The 22,667-nt window shown below is 47.4% G+C and overlaps 1 protein-coding gene across 2 annotated transcripts in view; it reads left to right on the forward strand.

Moving 5' to 3' along the window:
- rnf123 (ring finger protein 123) overlaps positions 1-22,667 on the forward strand; it is a 693,175-nt gene that overhangs the window by 383,836 nt on the left and 286,672 nt on the right. For both annotated transcript variants that reach the window (XM_086001224.1, XM_086001225.1), the window contains exon 32: positions 5,496-5,684. In XM_086001224.1, the coding sequence (XP_085857350.1) occupies positions 5,496-5,684 (189 nt within the window). The remainder of the gene's footprint in view (positions 1-5,495; positions 5,685-22,667) is intronic.

Raw genomic sequence — 22,667 nt, forward strand, 5'->3', positions numbered from 1 at the left:
GCCAGGTCGCCGCAGACATTTGCACATTGCTGGACCAAGACCTGCAGCCCAGAGGACCGATGTGGACATGCCTTACCAGTGGCTGTCAAAGTCACCAGCGCCCTCAACTTCTTCGCCTCAGGCTCCTTCCAGGAATCTACAGCAGAAATTTGCGACATCTTTGTCGGCTGCCCACAGATGCATCACCCAGGTGACCGATGCCCACTTTGACAAGTCAGTCAATTATATCAACTTTGCCACTGATGAAACCAGTGTTACTGAGCGGGCGCTCGGCTTCGCCACTCTGGCTGGCTTCCCACGGGTGCAGGGCATCATCGACTGCACACATGTGGCCATCAGGGCACCCCATCATAACCCAGGAGACTTTGTCAACCGCAAGGGCTTCCACTCCCTCAATGTGCAGCTGTTCTGCAACCATAGGAAGAGCATCATGCATGTGTGCACCAAATTCCCTGGCAGCTGTCATGACTCTTTTGTCCTTCACCAGTCCACCCTCCCTCAGCTCTTCTCTCCTTCAAACAAGTCTTTCCAGCTGGCTGCTTGGAGACGAGGGCTATCCACTGAAGACGTGGCTCATGGCACCCTTGAGGAGGCCAAGTACTGATGTCCAGGAGAGATACAATGAAAGCCACATTTCCACCAGATGTGTCGTTGAGCACACAATAGGCATGCTCAAAATGCGCTTCAGGTGCCTTGACAAATCTGGAGGAGCCCATCAGTGCGCAGTCTCCAAAATCGTTGTGGTCTGCTGCGCCCTGCACAACATAGCGCAGCAGTGAGGATTAGTGCTGCATGAGGAGCAAGGCACTGCGAGCACAGCCTCTTCAGGAGGAGGAGCATCAACTGGAAGATGAGGAGGAGCAGGAGCTGGAGGAACCTGCAGGCCAGATCCCACCAGCACCCGAGCACACTGTTCCCCGGGAGGCCAGGGATGGCCTCATCATGTCCAGATTTACTTAACTTTACGCAGTTCACCCATATGGCTGCCACATGCTGCGCCAGGTTAGCACCACCCCACAGCAACACCATAAAGGATCCCTACAATAAACAAGCCATTCCTTTCACACTGACCACCATTGCTGGAGGTACCGTTATGTCTCACCATTCACTGCAACTCACTAAGCCACTTCCAAAGGTGCGCAAAAATGTGTCCAAGACAGGAAAGTGGTGAAAATAAAGATTTTTATGGTTGACCATACTTAACGGAAGCTTGACCTTAACATTGAACAAAACACCCAAGTGGCTACCCTTGTGAATCTACTTGTGTGTCATCTTTCTCTTCACATGCTTCTACGAGGTGCTACCCCTGTGGCCTCAGTAGAGGTAGAGGCAGCCTGCTCACTTCCCTGCTGTGACTGCTTAGACACTCTTGGCAGATGGCCTCTGGGTTTTGGAGCCTGTGATGGCCCCGCCAAAGTCTGCTCCTCCTGCGACTCTGCAGGGGCAGACTTGGCCATCGCTGTCTGAGGAGGCATCTGGTGCTCTGACTGAGGAGGTAGCAACGGGGGAGAAGTGTAAGCGCTTTGAGAGGAGCCTATACTTCCCTCTCCCCTCTCACCGTCATCCCTCTCCTCTTTCACCGTCATCCCTCTCATGGGCCACCCGCACTTCCCTGCTAGCAAGGAGCTGGAGAGCACCTTGCTGCACATCAGTGGGGCCATGAGAACCCACGTTTACGCTGATATCCCTCCTAGACAGGAGGTCTATGAGTCTCTGCCATCTATGCTCCATAGATAGCTATCTATTCTCCATAGCGACCATGTGCTCCTGTGAGTGGCTTATTAGCTGCTCCATGCAGTTGGCCATCCTATCCATGGAAGAGCTTATAGTCACCATCGCCTGTGACACGGTGGTGCTCATGTTGGAGATGGACTCCTCCATTCTCTGCATATTTGCAGACATTGCAGTTGCAAAACCTGTCGGTCTCCTGCACCTCCAGGATCGTCCTTTTTCTGGATGACCCCCGAGGTTCAGCATCTGCATGTAGCTGAGCAGAGCTGGGAGTGTCCTGTGCCCTCCGACAAGGTGTCTCCACGGCTGTCTCTGTCTCCACCATCTACTCTTGCTCACTTGTGACTTTGCACTGGTGCTGGGTACACTCATTTGTGGTGATGCTGCGCCCTCAGAGGCTGGAGGCTCCTCTGGGGAGTCGTTTTGCTCTTCCTCCTGGACATTGGGGGGTGGTGGGGTGGGGCTCTTGATGGACCTGTGGGAGAGTAAAGAGATTGAGTTAGATGTGCCATATGAAGAATGGGTACAGATACCATTATGCACATGATGACCATTCAGTGGCTGATGACATCAGTCCCCATATGAGTAACTGATGTATGCCATTTAGCTGTATGATATGTAATTCTGTCACCAGGTTGCTGAGATGTACCCCTCTCAGTCTCCCACCTCCAGCTGCTCGGCCACTCCCTATACTTCCAACGCAACCTCTTCTGCTTTTGAGGGTGGCAAATGATGGAGGCCCACCTCCAGTTCTCTGCCTCTCCCTCTTATTGTGGGCTCTCTTCTCCTGCATGGAGGGAAAGAAGAGAAGGTTGAGTGAGAGTGATGGAATATTGTTAGTTGGTATGATTGCATTAGGATGAGGGTGAGTGTGAGGGGTGGCTAGTAAGATGGGGATGTGATAATGTAGATAGAGAGAGCGGGATGGGTGGACGTGCAAGGTATGTTGGTGTGAGTAAGGATGTGCAGGAGTAGGGTTGGGAAGACAGAGTGATGGGGATGTGATGAGAGGCACAGCAAGATGAAGTTGAGTGTGGCTTTGTACTCACCTTTCTAGATCTAATGAGATCATTGAAACGTTTCCGACTCTGCACCCAGGTCCCCCTGAACACATCCCTGCTATTGACCTCCTCTGCAATTCGGAACCATGCTCTTTTTGTCTCCTGGGGAGGTCCCTTCCGCCCATTGGAAGGGAAGAAAACCTTCCTGCATGCTCTGACTCCCTCCACGAGCATATGGAGGGAGTCATCAGAGAAACTGGGTGCAGCCTTCTGCCTCTGTGCAGCCATCTCTGCAACTATTTGGAGCAATCAAAACCTCCAGTGTGCTGCTTGCACACTTCTAGATGAACCTTCAAATGCAATGTGGCCATGGCTCCTTTAAATATCCCGGCTGAATACGCGCCATCGATGACGTCATCAGACCCACACCATTTAATAGGGCCGGGTAATGCGCAGGGGTGGGGTGATGATGGCAGATTTGATGGGGAGGGAGACAGTACCTGAGGAGAGGGAACCGCTAACAATATCAGCTAACCTGGGGACCAGGAAGGGAAGTTGCGTGGTCAGCAGTTCGGTGGGAATTGGGTCAAGAGAGCAGGAAGTGGGTCTCATGGACAAGAAGAGCTCCGAAGAGGGCATGAGAAGAGACAGCTGAGAAACTAGAGAAAGATACGCGTTCAGGGCTATGGCAGGGGAGAACCTTAGGGGATGTTTGACCCAGTGGGGAAGGGGAAGGGGTGGAAGCGGCAGAGGCAGCTGAACGGATGCTGTTAATCTTAGTGACAAGATGTTCATGAGCTCCTCCCACTTGTTGTAGAAGGTGAGGATGGAGGGAGAGGGGTTTAAGCAGACGGTTTGTGGTGGAGAGGAGAAAGCAAGGTTATCTTTGCATTCCAGGATGACCCTGGAATAGTGAGCAGTTTTGGCAGAGGAGAGCAGAACTTGATACAGCCTTGTGGTACAGCCTGATCTGGTGATGAATGGCTAACCCAGTTGTCCACCATAAATCTTTAAGTCTGCGGACTTTGGACTTAAGGGAGCGGAGATGAGGGCCATACCAGGGGGAGCGACCAGGGTGAGAAAGAGTAAGGGCTTTAATGGGAACAAGGGCATTAAAGGTGGAAGTGAGGATGTGATTGAACAGATCAGTAGCTGCAGAAATATCATGGTGAATGGAGTTCCAAAGGCTAGACAGTTGGGAATTTGAAAGTGCAGCTGTAAATGACTTGGGTGAGAGTTTTTTTCCAGGGGTTGGCACAGAAGGATGTGCGGTTGGTGGGGGGGAAAGGGGATGCGGGTGGAGAGCAATACAAGGAAGTGATCAGAGATGGCCTTATCTGTGATTAACACGATGGCAGTAGCGATGCCACGTGAGATGGCAAGGTCGCGGGGGTGGCTGTGAATATGGGTAGGGGAGTTTATATGGAGGGAGAGATTAACAGAGGATAGGAGGGCAGTGAACTCAGAGGAGAGAGAGCATTATGAGTTGAGATAGAGGTTGAAATCACCGAGGATGAGAAATCACTTGGTGCAGAGGCTGAGGGAGAAAAGCAGTGAAGATATTTCGGTGAGAAACTTGGGTGGGCGGTGAAGAACGAGGATTTTAAATGAGGGGAGAGGGGTAGAAAGAGGGGAGATGCTCAAAGGAGGAGAAGGGAACAGACCAAAGTGCGATTTGGTGATAAGAGCCGCATCGCCACCGTGGCGGTTTGGGCAGGGCAAATGGTGGAAGGTATAGCCAGGAGGGGACGCTTCTTTAAGGGAGAAGATGTCGTCACCCGTCAGCCAGTTTTTTGTCAAGACCATGACGTTGATGGAATCATCCACAATAAGCTCATGGATGGCCTTGTTCATTAGTGAACGGACAATCTGGAGGGAGATGCGGAGAGGGGCAGTGATAACTGATCCGTTGGCAGAGTCCACAGGGTCGGCACTGCGAGGGGTGAGCAGGACGGGAAGGAGGTTGGCGAGATTAGCCCCCGGCCGGCGCACTGGGCGAGAAGGTCAGCGAGAGAGTAGGATGGAGTAGTTGGGGTTGATGCTTGTAAGGCAACGACAAGTGCCTCATTGGGCTCTTCAGAGGATGCCGAGAGAGAGGCAGAGGGAAGCTGTAGGATTATCCAAGAAGGAATCAAGTCTGTGACGGCGGAAGGTCGAGGAGTGCTGAAGGGTTGGGGTAGCGATTTGGGAGGGCAGAGTATCCAAGAGAAATGAAAGAATGCATGATAACAGGAGAGAGGGGTAAAGAGAAAAGAAGAAAAAAAGTTAGAGAAAAAAGGCGAAATAAAAGTGATGGGCTTGGTTTAGTTCCAAGTAGCGTTCCAGATCTACCTTTTTTATACCGTTTGCTCTGTATGGTCACCTCCCACGCCTCCTTTCATGGCCAGAACCCAAGTTGTTTTGAATCTTTCCTCATAACCTTGTTGTCCAACGCAGCCCCTTTCAATGCATCTCTGTTCCCATCTAAGTTCAATGGCTGCGGGGGTTAGGAACGGTCTCGTCATGAAGCTCCAGCCATCATGAGCGTGGGGCAGGCTTGATGGACCAGCTGGTCTTTTCCTGGCTGTCATTTTTATATGTTTATATGTATGTGTCCCCCTTTAAATTATTTATGTTGATTAACATGGGCCCTCTGTGTATATAAAGCTTTTATATGTGTGAGGTGGCACAGTTAAGACCCTCGTTATATGCGGTCTCATTTTGATCCTTGTTGAAGTGGGGTGCTCTATGTCGTTTCATGCTGCTCTTTCCTTGCCCTGGCAGATCCAGCAGGCAGCTGAGCGGCCGGAGCGGAACTTCGTCGATAGTCGCCAGCTGAAGGTGTGCGCCACCTGCTTTGACCTTTCTGTGAGCCTGCTGAGAGTTCTGGAGATGACCGTCACTCTGGTCCCCGAGATCTTCCTGAACTGGTCCAGACCGTCTGCAGAACTGCTGCTGAGACGCCTTGCACAGGTAAGCCTCATACCCCAAAGGTATTTCACCATTGCAAATCAAATTGCTCTTTTACTTTGGGAGTATACAGTGCTGTGTGTGTGCGTGCATGTGTTTGTGTGCGTTTATTTAATTGTCACTTAAAATGCAACAATTGCCAGGCAATGAGCTTTTGGCTGAAGCCTTTCCATTTCACAAGTTGCATTCTCAATTCTATTAAAGAGACATTTCTGGAATTGACATGGTTTCTGTGAATAATTATCTCTGTTTACTCTGGAATCTGATTACAAATGGATCACAGAACTGAGCGTTGTGCTGTTATAAGGGGCAATCAATTCTACCTGTCGATTAATATTTCTGGCCACCACTTACCTGACTGCGGGGGACTGATCCCATGGGTCTCTGCTGGCAGCCTCCTTCTGCCTAAATTTTCACTGCCGCCCACCAGCCAGGCAGTGATTTCTGCTAGATTCGGCCAGGTGTTGGGGCCTGGATATGGAAATGAGACCTGGGAGTTAAAATTTCCCCAGGCCTCGACATGCAAGCTCATTGCTCACCCAGCACAGAATGATCCCGCCTCTGCTAAAATCGTGCCAGTAGACAGGCCCTGTGATATATTGGGTGTTTAGTCCCAGTAGAGCGGCCCTGTGATATATTGGGTGTTTAGTCCCAGTAGAGCGGCCCTGTGATATATTGGGTGTTTAGTCCCAGCAGACAGGCCCTGTGGTATATTGGGTGTTTAGTCCCAGTAGAGCGGCCCTGTGGTATATTGGGTGTTTAGTCCCAGTAGAGCGGCCCTGTGGTATATTGGGTGTTTAGTCCCAGTAGAGCGGCCCTGTGATATATTGGGTGTTTAGTCCCAGCAGACAGGCCCTGTGGTATATTGGGCGTTTAGTCCCAGTAGAGCGGCCCTGTGGTATATTGGGTGTTTAGTCCCAGTAGAGCGGCCCTGTGATATATTGGGTGTTTAGTCCCAGCAGACAGGCCCTGTGGTATATTGGGTGTTTAGTCCCAGTAGAGCGGCCCTGTGGTATATTGGGTGTTTAGTCCCAGTAGAGCGGCCCTGTGATATATTGGGTGTTTAGTCCCAGCAGACAGGCCCTGTGGTATATTGGGTGTTTAGTCCCAGTAGAGCGGCCCTGTGGTATATTGGGTGTTTAGTCCCAGTAGAGCGGCCCTGTGATATATTGGGTGTTTAGTCCCAGCAGACAGGCCCTGTGGTATATTGGGTGTTTAGTCCCAGTAGAGCGGCCCTGTGGTATATTGGGTGTTTAGTCCCAGTAGAGCGGCCCTGTGATATATTGGGTGTTTAGTCCCAGCAGACAGGCCCTGTGGTATATTGGGTGTTTAGTCCCAGTAGAGCGGCCCTGTGGTATATTGGGTGTTTAGTCCCAGTAGAGCGGCCCTGTGATATATTGGGTGTTTAGTCCCAGTAGAGAGGCCCTGTGGTATATTGGGTGTTTAGTCCCAGTAGAGCGGCCCTGTGATATATTGGGTGTTTAGTCCCAGTAGAGAGGCCCTGTGGTATATTGGGTGTTTATCCCAGTAGAGAGGCCCTGTGGCATATTGGGTGTTTAGTCCCAGTAGAGAGGCCCTGTGATACATTGGGTGTTTAGTCCCAGTAGAGCGGCCCTGTGGTATATTGGGTGTTTAGTCCCAGTAGAGAGGCCCTGTGGTACATTGGGTGTTTAGTCCCAGTAGACAGGCCCTGTGGTATATTGGGTGTTTAGTCCCAGTAGAGAGGCCCTGTGGTACATTGGGTGTTTAGTCCCAGTAGAGAGGCCCTGTGGTACATTGGGTGTTTAGTCCCAGTAGAGAGGCCTGTGGTATATTGGGTGTTTAGTTCCAGTAGACAGGCCCTGAGGTATATTGGGCATTTAGTCCCAGTAGACAGGCCATGTGGTATATTGGGCGTGTAATTCCATTGTACAGACTCTGGTATATTAAACCAAGAAGTTGTCTCCATGCTATTTTGAATGTTTAATGTCAGGAGCAGAGTCTTGTGTGCCGATTATTTTTTTCCGATCAGACAGGCTCTGATATATCAAGTATTTATTTACATAGAAACATAGAAGATAGGAGCAGGAGTAGGCCATTCGGCCCCTCGAGCCTGCTCCGCCATTTAATGAGATCATGGCTGATCATCCAAATTGAGTACCCTGTCCCTGCTTTCTCCCCATATCCCTTGATCCCTTTAGCCTTAAGAAATATATCTAACTCCTTCTTGACGATATTTAATGAATTGGCCTCAACTGCCTTCTGTGGTAGAGAATTCCACAGGTTCACCACTCTCTGGGTGAAGAAATTCCTCCTTATCTCAGTCCTAAATGGCTTACCCCTTATCCTTAGACTGTGACCCCTGGTTCTGGACTCCCCCGCCATCGGGAACATCCTTCCTGCATCTAGTTTGTCTAGTCCTGTTAGAATTTTATAAGTTTCAATAAGATCCCCTCTCATTCTTCTAAATTCTAATATAAGCCTAATCGACCCAATCTCTCCTCGTACGTCATTCCTGCCATCCCAGGTATCAGTCTGATGAATTGGACAGATTCTTTGGTATAGGTGTCAGCCTTGGCTCAGTGGTAGCACTGTCGCCTCTGAGTCAGAAGGTTGTGGGTTTAAATCCCATTAATCTAGGCTGACTCTTCAGTGCTGCACTGTCGGAGGTGCTGTCTTTCGGATGAGTTGTTAAACCGAGGCACCCTCTGCTCTCTCAGGTAGATGTAAAGATCCCATGGCACTGTTCAATGAAGAGCAATTGGTTTGTTGTGGTTTTTGCTGTGTTACAGTAGCCCCAGTGATTGTGATGTCAACCCCAGGTATTGTGATGTGAAATATCAGAGCATTTTATCCCAGGGGAGACACCGTTTGCTGTGTCAGGCTGTGCGGTATGTTGGTATGTTTAATCTTATCGGCAGACTGGTCCCCACCAGAGAGATTGCTATAGTAGATCAGTGTTTAAGCAAAGGTGACGAGCTCTGTGATCTATTAGCTGTTTAATCTCAGCAGACACCCTTGTAGTGTGTGGGAAACGAGGGAGAGATGTAACAGTGTTAGAACTGGGAGCCTTCTACTGATGCTCTATGACGGAGAGTATTGTAGCTCCTACTCTCAGCCTTTTCCAGGACCTCATAACTATGGAACTCCTCACCTCCCTCACGTTTTCTGCAGGCTTTGAAACCCCATCACCTGATCACTACTTCCTGATTTACCTCATCTCTTTTACTCTTTTTAATCTTGTTAGTTTATCAACAATAAAAAAAAGAGTTGATTTACTCAGTGTATTGATCCTAGTGCACCAGAGGAAAAATCACACTTAGGCACCATGCATTAATGTTGCTGCAGTAAGCTTTTTGTAAGCTGCTCGTAATTCATCACCTCAGATTACTCTCGCGACTGACAGCAACAGACCTGTACCCACCAGTACTTCTCGCAAATGTATTACAGCTCAAAGTGCCGTCTCCAGATGCACCCCACGTTTGGAAGCACAAAATACGTAACCCTCCTACCGGATGTGTCTTTTTAGTATTTGTTCTTGGCATGTGGGCAGCATTGGCAAGACCCTAGTTGTGCTGTGGGCATTAAGGTGGATGTTGTGGGACTGGAGTCACGTGTAGGCCAGACTGGGTAGGGGCAATGGGCTCTCTTCTCGGAAGGACATTAGTGGACCAGTTGGGTTTCTACAACAAACCAGCAGCTTCGTGGTCACTTATTGAATTTAGTTTCACAATTTTGTGCAGGAGGCCATTCAAGTGGGGGGGGGAGTGAAAAGGAATGTGGTAGTGGTAGGGGACAGTATAGTCAGAGGGATAGATATTGTTCTCTGCAGCCGCAACTGGGAGTTCCGAAGGTTGTGGTGCATGCCAAGGTTAAAGACATCTCCTTGTGGCTGGAAAAGAACTTGGAAAAGGACAGATCCAGTTGTCGTGGAACGTAGGAACTAATGACATAGGTAGATCTAGGAATGAGATTCTGCTGAGAGAGTTTGAGGAGTTGGGGTCCAAATTAAAAAGCAGAACCTCAAAGATAATAATCTCTGGATTGTTACATGAGCCACGTGCCAACTGGCATAGGGATAAGCAAATTAAAAGGTTAACTGTGTCGCTGAAAGCGTGGTGTGGGAGGCAGGTGGTTCGCTTCATGGGGAACTAGCACCAGTACTGGGGAAAGGGGGAGCTGTTCCGTTGGAACGGGCTCCACTTAAACTGGGCTGGAACCAGTGTCCTAGCGAATTGAATAACTAGGGCAGTAGATAGGGCTTTAAAGAAAAACCCCACAGGAAAAGTGGTCCAACCGTGGCTAATAAGAGAAGTTAAAGATAGTATTCGATCAAAGGAAGAGGCTTATAATGTTGCCAAAAAGAGTAGTAAGCCTGAGGATTGGGAGGATTTTAGAATTCTGCAAAAGAGGACCAAGAAATTGATAAGGAAAGAAAAAAGACTGAGAGTACATTAGCAAGAGACATAAAAACAGATTGTAAATGTTTTTATAGGTATGTAACTAGGAAGAGATAGTGAAAGTAAACGTGGGCCCATTGGAGGCAAAGACAGGAGAAATTATAATGGGCAATAAGGAAATAGCAGAGACAATAAACAAATACTTTGTATCTGTCTTCACGGTAGAAGACACAAAAACCATTCCGGAAATAATGGGGAACCAAGGGTCCAGAGAGAATGAGGAACTTAAAGAAATCAGTATAAGTAAAGACATAGTACTGGAGAAATTAATGGGCCTAAGTGGCAACAATTCCCCTGGGCCTGACGACCTGCATCCTAGGGTTTTAAAAGAAGTAGCTGCAGAGATAGTGGATGCATTGGTATTAATTTTCCAGAATTCCCTAGATTCTAGAACAGTCACCAAGGATTGGAAGTTAGCAAATATAACCCCGCTATTTAAGAAAGGAGGAAGAGAAAAAACGGGAAACTATAGGCCAGATAGCCTGACAGCAGTAGTAGGCAAAATGCTAGAATCTATTATTAGGGACATGGTAACAGGGCACTTAGAAAATCGTAATATGATCAGGCAGAGTCAACGTGGTTTTATGAAAGGAAAATCGTGTTTGACAAATCTGTTAAGAGTTTTTTGAAGATGTAAGTAGTAGGATGGATAAGGGGGGAACCAGTGGATGTAGTGTATTTGGATTTTCAAAAAGCAATCGATGAGGTGCCACACAAGAGGTTGTTACACAAAATTAGAACTCATGGGATTGGGGGTAATATATTAGCATGGATTGAGGATTGGTTAATGGACAGAAAAGAGAGTAGGAATAAACGGGACTTTTCGGCTTGGCAGGCTGTAACTAGCAAGGATCAGTGCTTGGGCCTCAGCTATTTACAATCTATATTAATGACTTGGATGAAGAGACTGAGTGTAATGTATCTAAGTTTGCTGATGACACAAAGTTAGGTGGGAAAGTAAGCTGTGAGGAGGACGCAAAGAGACTGCAGAGCGATATAGACAGGTTGACTGAGCGGGCAAGAACATGGCAAATGGAATACAATTTAGGGAAGTGTGAAATTATCCACTTTGGTAGGAAAAACAAAAAAGCAGAATACTTTTTGAATGGTGAGAGACTGGGAAATGTTTGAAACATAGAAACATAGAAGATCGGAGCAGGAGTAGGCCATTCGGCCCCTCGAGCCTGCTCCGCCATTTAATGAGATCATGGCTGATCATCCAAATTCAGTACCCTGTCCCTGCTTTCTCCCCATATCCCTTGATCCCTTTAGCCTTAAGAAATATATCCAACTCCTTCTTGAATATATTTAATGAATTGGCCTCAACTGCTTTTTGTGGTAGAGAATTCCACAGGTTCACCACTCTCTGGGTGAAGAAACTCCGCCTCATCTCAGTCCGAAATGGCTAACCACTTATCCTTAGACTGTGACCCCTGGTTCTGGACTCCCCTGCCATCGGGAACATCCTTCCTGCATCTAGTCTGTCTAGTCCTGTTAGAATTTTATAAGTTTCAATGAGATCCCCTCTCATTCTTCTAAACTCTAGCAAATATAAGCCTAACCGACCCAATCTCTCTTCATACGTCATTCCTGCCATCCCAAGTATCAGTCTGGTGAATCTTCGCTGCACTCCCTCCATGGCAAGAACATCCGTCCTCAGATAAGGCGACCAAAACTGCACACAATACTCAAGGTGTGGTCTCACCAAGGCCCTGTACAACTGCAGCAAGACATCCTTGCTCCTGTACTTGAATCCTCTCGCTATGAAGGCCAACATACCATTTGCCTTCTTAACCGCCTGCGGCACCTGCATGCTTACCATCAGCGACTGGTGCACAAGGACACACAGGTCTCGTTGCACATCCCCTTTTCCCAATCTATTGTCGTTCAGATAATAATCTGTCTTCCTGTTTTTGCCACCAAAGTGGATAACCTTGCAAAGTGGATAACATTATACTGCATCTGCCCAATCACCCAACCTGTCCAAATCATACTGGAGTTTCTCTGCATCCTCCTCACAGCACACACGCCCACCCAACTTTGTGTCGTCTGCAAACTTAGAGATATTACATCTAGTTCCCTCGTCTAGATCATTAATATATATTGTGAATAGCTGGGGTCCTAGCACCGATCCCTGTGGTACCCCACTAGTCACTGCCTGCCACTCGGAAAAAGACCCGTTTATTCCAACTCTGCTTCCTGTCTGCCAACCAGTTCTCTATCCAAGACAGTACCTTACCCCCAATCCCATGTGCTTTAACTTTGCACGCTAATCTCTTATGCGGGATCTTATCGAAAGCTTTCTGAAAGTCCAAATACACCACATCCACTGGTTGTCCCTTATCTATTTTACCAGTTACATCCTCAAAAAATTCTAGTAGATTAGTCAAGCATGATTTACCTATTGTAAATCCATGTTGACTTTGTCCGATCCTTTCACTGTTTTCCAAGTGCTCTGCTATTACATCTTTTATAATGGACTCTAGCATTTTCCCCACTACCGATGTCAGGCTGACCGGTCTATAATTCTCCGTTTTATCTCTACCACCTGTTTAAAATAGTGGGGTTGTGGCAGAGCCACTGAGGGACTCTGAACAACTGTACATAATTCCCTTTAACGATGTGTTAGCTACAGACTAAATCTGTACCATTGTATATACTGTTTGTATGTACAGTGCGCGGCCCCTTTAAGAGCGCGGGCAAACGCGATGACATCATGCCGCTAATCACGTGATCACCCAAACGCGGGAAAAACGTGATGACGTCATGACGCCATCCACGGGACCGCCCAGGCAGTCCTCGTGGAGCCTCCGACCTGTTAAGACCTGTATTCATAGTTCTCTTGCATCAATCTGTTTAAACTCGTTAGTTTACCATTAAAAACCTTTTTGATTGATTGCCTGCGTCAAACTCAATCTCTAGATAGGAATTTAACCATTCCTACAGGGTTACATTAGCTACCCTCCAATCCATGGGAACTGTTCCAAAATTCTATAGACTCTGGAAGATGACCAACAATGCATCTAATTTTGCTAGGGCCACTTCCTTAAGTACCCTAGAATGTAGATTATCAGGCCCATGGGATTTATCGGCCTTCAACCCGTCAATTTCCCTAACACCATTTCTACTACTTCAGCGGACGTGGCCAGGGCGTTCATCTCTTCATGGGTCACCCGTTTTGGAGTGCCTGCTGACATTTCTTCGGACCGGGGACCGCAGTTTTCTTCTGAACTCTGGAATGCGGTGGCTCAACGACTCGGTGTCAAGTTACACCGCACCACAGCCTACCACCCACAAGCGAACGGGCTGTGCGAACATTTTCACATCGCTTAAGGCCGCACTGAGAGCCAGCCTCCAAGACGCTGGATGGGCAGACAAGCTGCCGTGGGTCATGTTGGGCCTTCGCACGGCCCCCAAGGAAGATCTTCACTCTTCCGCGGCAGAGCTCGTTTATGGTCAGCCGCTGCGAGTGCCAGGGGATTTCTTGCCAACACCAACGGAGCCATGGTCCGCCTCATGCCAGCTTATCAGTCAGCAGGATGCAGCCAGATGTTTCGCGCCGGTTCCCACATCGCATCACGGGTTTCAGGGCTCTCACGTTCCAGTGGAGCTGAAACAAGCCGACTACGTGTTCATCCGCCACGCTGCTCACCAGGATCCACTCAAGGCCCCCATACACTGGTCCTTTCCGCGTGTTAGAGGCAGGAGACAAAACCTTCAAGGTGGAGTCGGTGGTAAACCGGACCAAATTTCGGTCGACCGTTTGAAGCCGGCACACCTGGACCTTCACCGTCCCGTCGAGACCGCACAGCCACCGAGACGAGGTCAGCCGCCCACCGTCGTCACACCAGAACAAGTGCAACCACTCGCCAGTCCGCCCATCGTCCAACAGCTTCCGCTTCGGGAATACAGGAGTCGTTCTGACAGGCTTGTCAGACCCCCTCACCGTTTGACTTTTTTCGTATAAGACAATTCTGGGGGGGCGCATGTGGCAGAGCCACTGAGGGACTCTGAACAACTGTACATAATTCCCTTCAACGATGTGTTAGCTACAGACTAAATCTGTACCATTGTATATACTGTTTGCATGTACAGTGCGCGGCCCCTTTAAGAGCGCGGGCAAACGCGATGACATCATGCCGCTAATCACGTGATCACCCAAACGCGGGAAAAACGTGATGACGTCATGATGCCATCCACGGGACCGCCCAGGCAGTCCTCGTGGAGCCTCCGACCTGTTAAGACCTGTATTCATAGTTCTCTTGCATCAATCTGTTTAAACTCGTTAGTTTAACATTAAAAACCTTTTTGATTGATTGCCTGCGTCAAACTCAATCTCTAGATAGGTATTTGACCATTCCTACAGGGTTACATTAGCTACCCTCCAATCCATGGGAACAGTTCCAAAATTCTATAGACTCTGGAAGATGACCAACAATGCATCTAATTTTTCTAGGGCCACTTCCTTAAGTACCCTAGGATGTAGATTATCAGGCCCATGGGACTTATCGGCCTTCAATCCCGTCAATTTCCCTAACACCATTTCCCTACAAATACTGATATCATTCAATTCCTCCCTCTCATTGGACCCTATGTTCCCTGACATCTCTGGGAGGCTATTTGTGTCCTCCTTTGTGAAGACAGAACCAAAATTTGTATTTAATTGGTCTGCCATTTCTTTGTTCCCCATTATAAATTCCCCTGATTCTGACTGCAAGGTATCTACGCTTGATTTCACCAATCTTTTTCTCTTCACATATCTATAGACGCTTTTACAGTCAGTTTTTATGTTCCCTGCAAGCTTACTCTCATATTCTATTTTCCCCCTCTCAATTAATCCTTTTGTCCTCCTTTGCTGAATCCTAAACTGCTCCCAATCCTCAGGTTTGCTGCTTTTTCTGGCCAATTTATATGTCCTCTCCTTAGATCTTATGCTATCCCTAATTTCCCTTGTTAGCCACGGTTGAGTCACATTTTTTGTTTTATTTTTATGCCAAACAGGTATGAACGAATTCTGTAGTTCATCCATGCGATCTTTAAATGTTTGTCAGTGCCTATCCACCGTCAACCCTTTAAGTAACGCTCCCCAATCCATCCAAGCCAACTCGCGCCTCATACCATCGTAGTTTCCTTTATTTAAATTCAGGACCCTAGTCTCTGAGTCAACTACTTCACTCTCCACTCTTAATGAAGAATTCTATCATATTATGATCGCTCCTCCCCAAGGGGCCTCGCACAACAAGATTGCTATTTAATCCTTTCTCATTACATAATACCCAGTCTAAGATGGCCTGATCTCTAGTTGGTTCCTCAACATGTTGGTCCAGGAAACCATCCCGTATACACTCCAGGAATTCCTCCTCCACAGTATTGTTACTAATTTGGTTAGCCCAATCTATATGTAGCTTAAAGTCACCCATGATAACTGCTGTGCCCTTATTGCACGCATCTCTAATTTCCCATTTAATGCCATCCCCAACCTCCGCATTACTGTTTGGGGGTCTGTATACAACTCCCACTAACGTTTTCTGCCCCTCGGTATTTCTCAGCTCTACCCATACAGATTCCACATCATCAGAGCTAATATCCTTCCTTACTATTGTGTTAATCTCCTCTTTAACCAGCAATGCTACCTCACCTCCTTTTCCTTTTTGCCTGTCCTTCCTGAATATTGAATACACCTGGATGTTGAATTCCCAGTCTTGGTCAGCCTGGAGCCACGTCTCCATAATCCCAATTATATCATATCCATTTACATCTATTTGCGTAGCTAATTCATCCACCTTATTACGAATGCTCCTCACATTAAGACACAAAGCCTTCAGGCTATTTTTAACACTATTAGTCCTTTTAGAATTATTATTTACTGTAGCCCTGTTTGATTTACACCCCTGATTTCTCTGTCTTCCACTTTTGCTTTTCTCCTTCCTGTCTTTTGTTTCTATCCTTACTTCCCTTTCCTCTGTCTCCCTGCACAGGTTCCCAACCCCCTGCCATTTTAGTTTAAACCCTCTCCAATAGTGCTAGCAAACACTCCCCCCAGGACATCGGTCCCCGTCCCGCCCAGGTGCAAACCGTCCAGTTTGTACTGGTCCCACCTCCCCCAGAACCGGTTCCAATGTCCCAGGAATTTGAATCCCTCCCCCTTGCACCATTCCTCTAGCCACGTATTCATCTGAAATATCCTTCTATTTCTACTCTGACTAGCACGTGGCACTGGTAGCAATCCTGAGATTACTACCTTTTGAGGTCCTATTTTTTAATTTACCTCCTAATTCCCTATATTCAGCTTTTAGGACCTCGTCCCGTTTTTTACCTATATCGTTGGTACCTATATGCACCACGACAACTGGCTGTTCACCCTCCCCCACCAGAATGCCCTGCAGCCGCCCCGAGACATCCTTGACCCTTGCACCAGGGAGGCAACATACCATCCTGGAGTCTCGTTTGCGGCCACAGAAACACCTATCTATTCCCCTTACAGTAGAATCCCCTATCACTATAGCTCTCCCGCTCTTTTTCCTCCCGTCCTGTGCAGCAGAACCACCCATGGTGCCAGGAAGTTGGCTGCTGCTGCCTTCCCTGGATAAGCCATCTCCCTGAACAATATTCAAAGTGGTATATCTGTTTGAGAGGGGGATGGCCACAGGGGATCCCTGCACTACCTGCCTGCACCTACTACTCTGCCTGACGGTCACCCATTCCCTTCCTGCCTGAGCAGCCTTTACCTGCGGTGTGACCAACTCATTAAACGTGCTATCCACGATATCCTCAGCATCGCGAATGCTCCAGTATGTATCCTTTCGCAGCTCCAGCGCCGCAATGTGGTCTGCCAGTAGTTGCAGCTGGATACACTTCCCGCACACATGGTCTCGTCAGGGACACAGGAAGTGTCCCTGATTTCCCACATAGTGCAGGAGGAGCATGCCACGGGGCCGAGCTGTGCTGCCATGACTTACCCTTTAATTAGTTTAAATTAAATCAAATCAATACCACTAATGACACTACAATTAAATGATATACTCAAGGGCCCTTGCTTACTAGCACTCCCCGCTACACAACAGAGACCTTAGAAACTATAACCACAGAAATTAAGACCTTCTGAACTTTATAAACTATTAACCTTAACTGTCAAACTATAGAGTATGAATACTCACCTGACCATACTCACCCAATCAGCTGCTTCCTCTTGCCCGCGTCACTTTTTGAATTGTGACGTGGCTCTGGAACGCCGCCGCCGGTCTGCGAGATTGGTAAGCCTCTGGGGAAAAAAAACCCCGCGAAAGTGAGTTTAAATACTCACTGCTCTCTCCTGTTGCTCCCGACACCGGCCTCTGTTTAAAAAAAAAAAAAAAGCCCGCGAAAGTGAATTTAAATACCCATTGTTCTCTCCTGTTGCTCCTGACACCGGCCTCTGTTTAAAAAAAAAAAAAAGCCCGGTTTGAGTCATAGAGTTGTACAGCACAGATAGAGGCACTTTGGCCCATCGTGTCTGTGCCGGCCATCAAGCCCGATCTATTCTAATCCCATTTTCCAGCATTTGGTCCATAGCCTTGTATGCTATGGCGTTTCAAGTGCTCATCTAAATGCTTCTTGAATGTTGTGAGGGTTCCTGCCTCTACCACCCTTTCAGGCAGTGAGTTCCAGATTCCAACCACCCTCTGGGTGAAAAAGTTTTTCCTCAAATCCCCTCTAAACCTCCTGCCCCTTACCTTGAAACTATGCCCACTGGCTATTGACCCCTCTACTAAGGGGAAAAGTTCCTTGCTATCTACCCTATCTATGCCCCTCATAATTTTGTACACCTCAATCAGGTCCTCCCTCAGCTTTCTCTGCTCTAAGGAAAACAACCCCAGCCTGTCCAGTCTCTCTTCATAGCTGAAATGATCCAGCCCAGGTAACATTCTGGTGAATCTCCTCTGCACCCTCTCCAAAGCAATCACATCCTTCCTATAGTGTGGCGACCAGAACTGCACACAGTATTCCAGCTGTGGCCTAACTAGCGTTTTGTACAGCTCCATCATAACCTCCCTGCTCTTATATTCTATATCTCAGCTAATGAAGGCAAGTATCCTATATGCCTTCTTAACCAGCTTATCTACCTCTCCTGCTGCCTTCAGGGATCTATGTACATGCACACCAAGGTCCCTCTGATCGTCTGTCCTTCCTAGGGTCCGACCATTTATTGTGAATTCCCTTGCCTTGTCAGTCCTCCCAAAATGCATCACCTCACACTTTTCAGGGTTAAATTCCATTTGCCACTGTTCTTCCCATCTGACCAACCCGTCTATATCGTCCTGTAGCCAGAAGCTTTCATCCTCGCTATTTAGCACTCCACCAATATTCGTGTCATCTGCGAACTTACTGATCATACCTCCTACATTCATATCTAAATCATTAATGTACACTAGAGACAGCAAGGGACCCAGCACCGATTCCTGCGGTACACCACTGGACACAGGCTTCCAGTCACACAAACAACCTTCGACCATCACCCTCTGTCTCCTGCCACTAAGCCAATTTTGGATCCAATGTGCCAAATTGCCCTGGATCCCATGGGCTCTTACCTTCCTGACCAGTCTCCCACGTGGGACTTTGTCAAAAGCCTTACTGAAGTCCATGTAGACTACATCAACTACACTACCGTCCTCCACACACCTAGTCGCCCCCTCTCAAAATTCAATCAAATTGGTTAGACATGATCTCCCCCTGACAAAGACATGCTGACTATCCTTGATTAATCCTTGCCTCTCCAAGTGGAGACTAACTGTGTCCCTCAGAATTTTTGCCAATAATTTCCCTACCACTGATGTTAGGCTCACTGGCCTGTAATTCCCTGGTTTATCCCTACTACCCTTCTTGAATAATGGTACTACGCTAGCTGTCCTCCAGTCCTCTGGCACCTCCCATGTGGCCACAGATGTTCTGAAAATTTGTGTCAGAGCCCCTGCAATCGCCTCCCTTGCCTCACACAGCAGCCTGGGATACATCTCGTCTGGGCCTGGGGATTTATCCACTTTTAAGCCCACTAAAACTGCTAGTACCTCCTCCCTCTCAATGCTAATTTGTTCAAGCATATCCCAATCCCCCTGCCTGAATTCTATGCCTACGTCGTCCTTCTCCATAGTGAACACAGATGCAAAATATTCATTTAAAACCTCACCTACATACTCCGGCTCTACACACAGATTGCCACTTTGGTCCCTAATGGGCCCTACTCTTTCCCTGGTTATCCTCTTGCCCTTAATATACTTATAAAACACCTTGGGATTTTCCTTTATTTTGCCCGCCAGTGTTTTTTCATGCCCCGTCTTCGCTCTCGTAATTTCTTTTTTAAGTACCCCCTGCACTTTCTATACTCCTCTGGGGCTTCCACTGTTTTTAGTCCTTTGTATCTGCCAAAAGCCTCCCTTTTTTTCCTAATCCATTCTTGTATATCCCTTGACATCCAGGGTTCCCTGGACTTGTTGGTCCCACCCTTGACCTTTACGGGAACATGTTGGTGCTGTACTCTCTTTCCTTTCTGAATGACTCCCACTGCTCTGATGTGGATTTTCCTACAAGTAGCTGATCCCAGTCCACTTTGGCCAGAATCTGCCTTATCATATTAAAATCGGCCTTCCCCCAATTTAGAACCTTTATTTCCGGTCCATCTTTGTCCTTTTCCATGACTACCTTAAATTTCACCAAATTATGGTCACTGTCACCAAAATGCTCTCCTACTGCCATTTCTACCATTTGCCCAGCTACATTCCCTTGAATTAGGTCCCGTACCGCCCCCTCTCTTGTAGGACTTTCTACATGCTGGCTCAAAAAGCTCTCCTGGATGCACTTTAAGAATTCCACACCCTCTAAGCCTTTTACACTCTGACTATCCCAGTTAATATTGGGAAAGTTGAAATCCCCTACTATTATTACCCTATTATTTCTATACTTCTCTGAGATTTGCCGACATATCTGTTCCTCTATCTCCCCCTGACTCTTTGGGGCCTATAGTACACACCCAGCAAAGTGCTTGCTCCCTTTTTGTTTTTAAGTTCTACCCATATGGCCTCATTAGAGGAACCTGCTAAGATATCATCCCTCCTTACAGCAGTAATTGACTCCTTGATTAATATTGCGACACCCCCTCTTTTACACCCCCCTCTGTCTCGCCTGAAGATTCTATACCCTGGAATATTGAGCTGCCAGTCCTGCCCCTCCCTCAACCATGTCTCTGATAGCAAAAATATCATACTCCCATGTGTTCATCAACACCTTCAATTCATCTGCCTTACTCGTAAGACTCCTTGCATTAAAATAAATGCCATCCAGCCTTGCCATACTCCCGTGTGCCGTTACATATTTGCTCTGCCTTCCAGACTGACTTGTTTTTTCCTCTATATTTGGCTGTGCATCACCCCCTACTATAGCTCCACTCCGTATCCCATCCCCCTGCCAAGTTAGTTTAAACCCTCACCCCCAACAGCACTAACATTCAGAGGGATCTGGGTGTCCTTATACATGAATCACAGAAAGTTAACATATGCAGGTACAGCAAGCAATTAAGAAAGCAAATGGTATGTTAGCTTTTGTTACAAAGGGATTAGAGTATATAAGAGTAAAGAAGTCTTACTACAATTATATAGGACATTGATGAGGCCACACCTGGAGTACGGTGTACAGTTCTGGTCTCCTTACCTAAGGAAAGACATACTTGCCTTAGAGGGAGTGCAGTGAAGGTTCACTGGACTGGTTCCTGGGATGAGGGGATTGCCCTATGAGGAGAGATTGAGTAGACTAGGCCTATATTCCCTAGTGTTTAGAAGAATAAGAGGTGATCCAATTGAAACATTCTTAAGGGGCTTGACAGGGTTAATGCTGGGAAAATTTTTCCCCTGGCTGGGGAATCTAGAACACGTGGTTGCAGTCTCAGAATAAGGGGTCGGCCATTTAGGACTGAGATGAGAAATTTCTTCATTGAAAGGGTTGTGAATCTTTGAAATTCTCTACCCCAGAGGGTTGTGGAGGCTCAGTCGTTGAGTATATTCAAGACAGAACTTTTGGCAACGAAGGGAATTAAGAGATATAGGGATAGTGCGTGCGGGAAGGTGGAGTTGAGGTAGAAGATCAGCCATGATCTTGCTGAATGGTGGAGCAGGCTCGGAGGGCGAAATGGCCTACTCCAGCTCCTATTTCTTACGTTCTTATTTACCGTGGTGGGATTTGAACTCTCAACCTCTGGATTATCTGTCCAGGAGCACAACCACTAGGCCACTGTACCCTTCACAGTTTGAATGAACACAGCTTGAACATGCCACCATTGCACTGACTGAAATGCCAGGGCAAAGTAAGAGTCTTCAGTCAGTGTCTTTGCACTGACATCTGTCAGTCATTTGATTCCATTTTCTTGGTATATCAGTGCACTGATAAAAAATAATTTCAGATGATATAGAATACGGATACAAGGCAGTGATTTAATCACAGGATTTGGATGACTCCCATAAACCACTGAAACTTCACACTTGATGTAATCTGCTGCTGTTAGTTAAATTAATACAGAATTTAATTTGCAGCTGTACTTTATTGTCTTGTCCCTTTGCCTCCACACCCTTTGTATTAATTATTGAATTCGCACGGAGTGTTCGAGTTCACTGCATGTGTGAACAGGACAGCAAAATACGGAAAATCAATTTTATGCTCGGGCAGCCTGACACTTCCTGCTGCAACCAGAGTCGTGTTTTAAATTGCCAATTTTCACTGTTTGTCCCCTACTCCTAAAGGTGTTGATTCTTGCTGGGGTGCAACTGCACAGGTGCCAATCAGGAGCTCAGTACTTTGCTCAAGTAAAAACCTTGGCAGCGAGCGTTGGCAAGCAGTTCGACCCTGGGCATAATCACAGCCTGGCTTGATCCTGTCCCGTCCAGTGCCAACCCAAGCTCACTTCCCAGCAGGAGTCACTGGACACTGATTACAAACAAATGTTGCTTAGCTCAGACTAGTGAGTAGCCCTCGCACTGCTACCCGGGCTTAGGTCAGCCAATTCCGTACAGTATGGGGATTGAACCCGGTCTGCACAGCCTTATCAACTGGACTCTCCGGGTTCTTGTGGATTTGTAACACTTTTTTAAAAATCGAGGAAGAAAGACTTGGGTTTATACAGCGCCTTTCACAACCTCAGGATGTCCCAAAGCACTTTACAACCAGTGATGTACTTTTGAAGTGTAGTCACTGCTGTAATATAGGAAACACTGTAGCCAATTTGCACACAGCAAGGTCCCACAAACAGCAATGAGATATTGGGAAGACCAAAGCCATTGGTTTTCAGTCCCTGCCACAAACTCAGTTCCCTAGCCATCGACTCCATCCCTCTCCCTGGCAACTGTCTGAGGCTGAACCAGACTGTTCGCAACCTTGGTGTTATATTTGACCCTGAGATGAGCTTTCTATCACGTATCCGTGCCATCACTAACACCGCCTATTTCCACCTTCGTAACATTGCCCGACTCCACCCCTGCCTCAGCTCATCTACTGCTAAAACCCTCATCCATGCCTTTGTTACCTCTAG

This window comes from Somniosus microcephalus, chromosome 11 (genome assembly GCF_052327205.1).
Source record: "Somniosus microcephalus isolate GS21.2 chromosome 11, FLI_Smic_1.0, whole genome shotgun sequence".
NCBI lineage: Eukaryota > Metazoa > Chordata > Chondrichthyes > Squaliformes > Somniosidae > Somniosus > Somniosus microcephalus.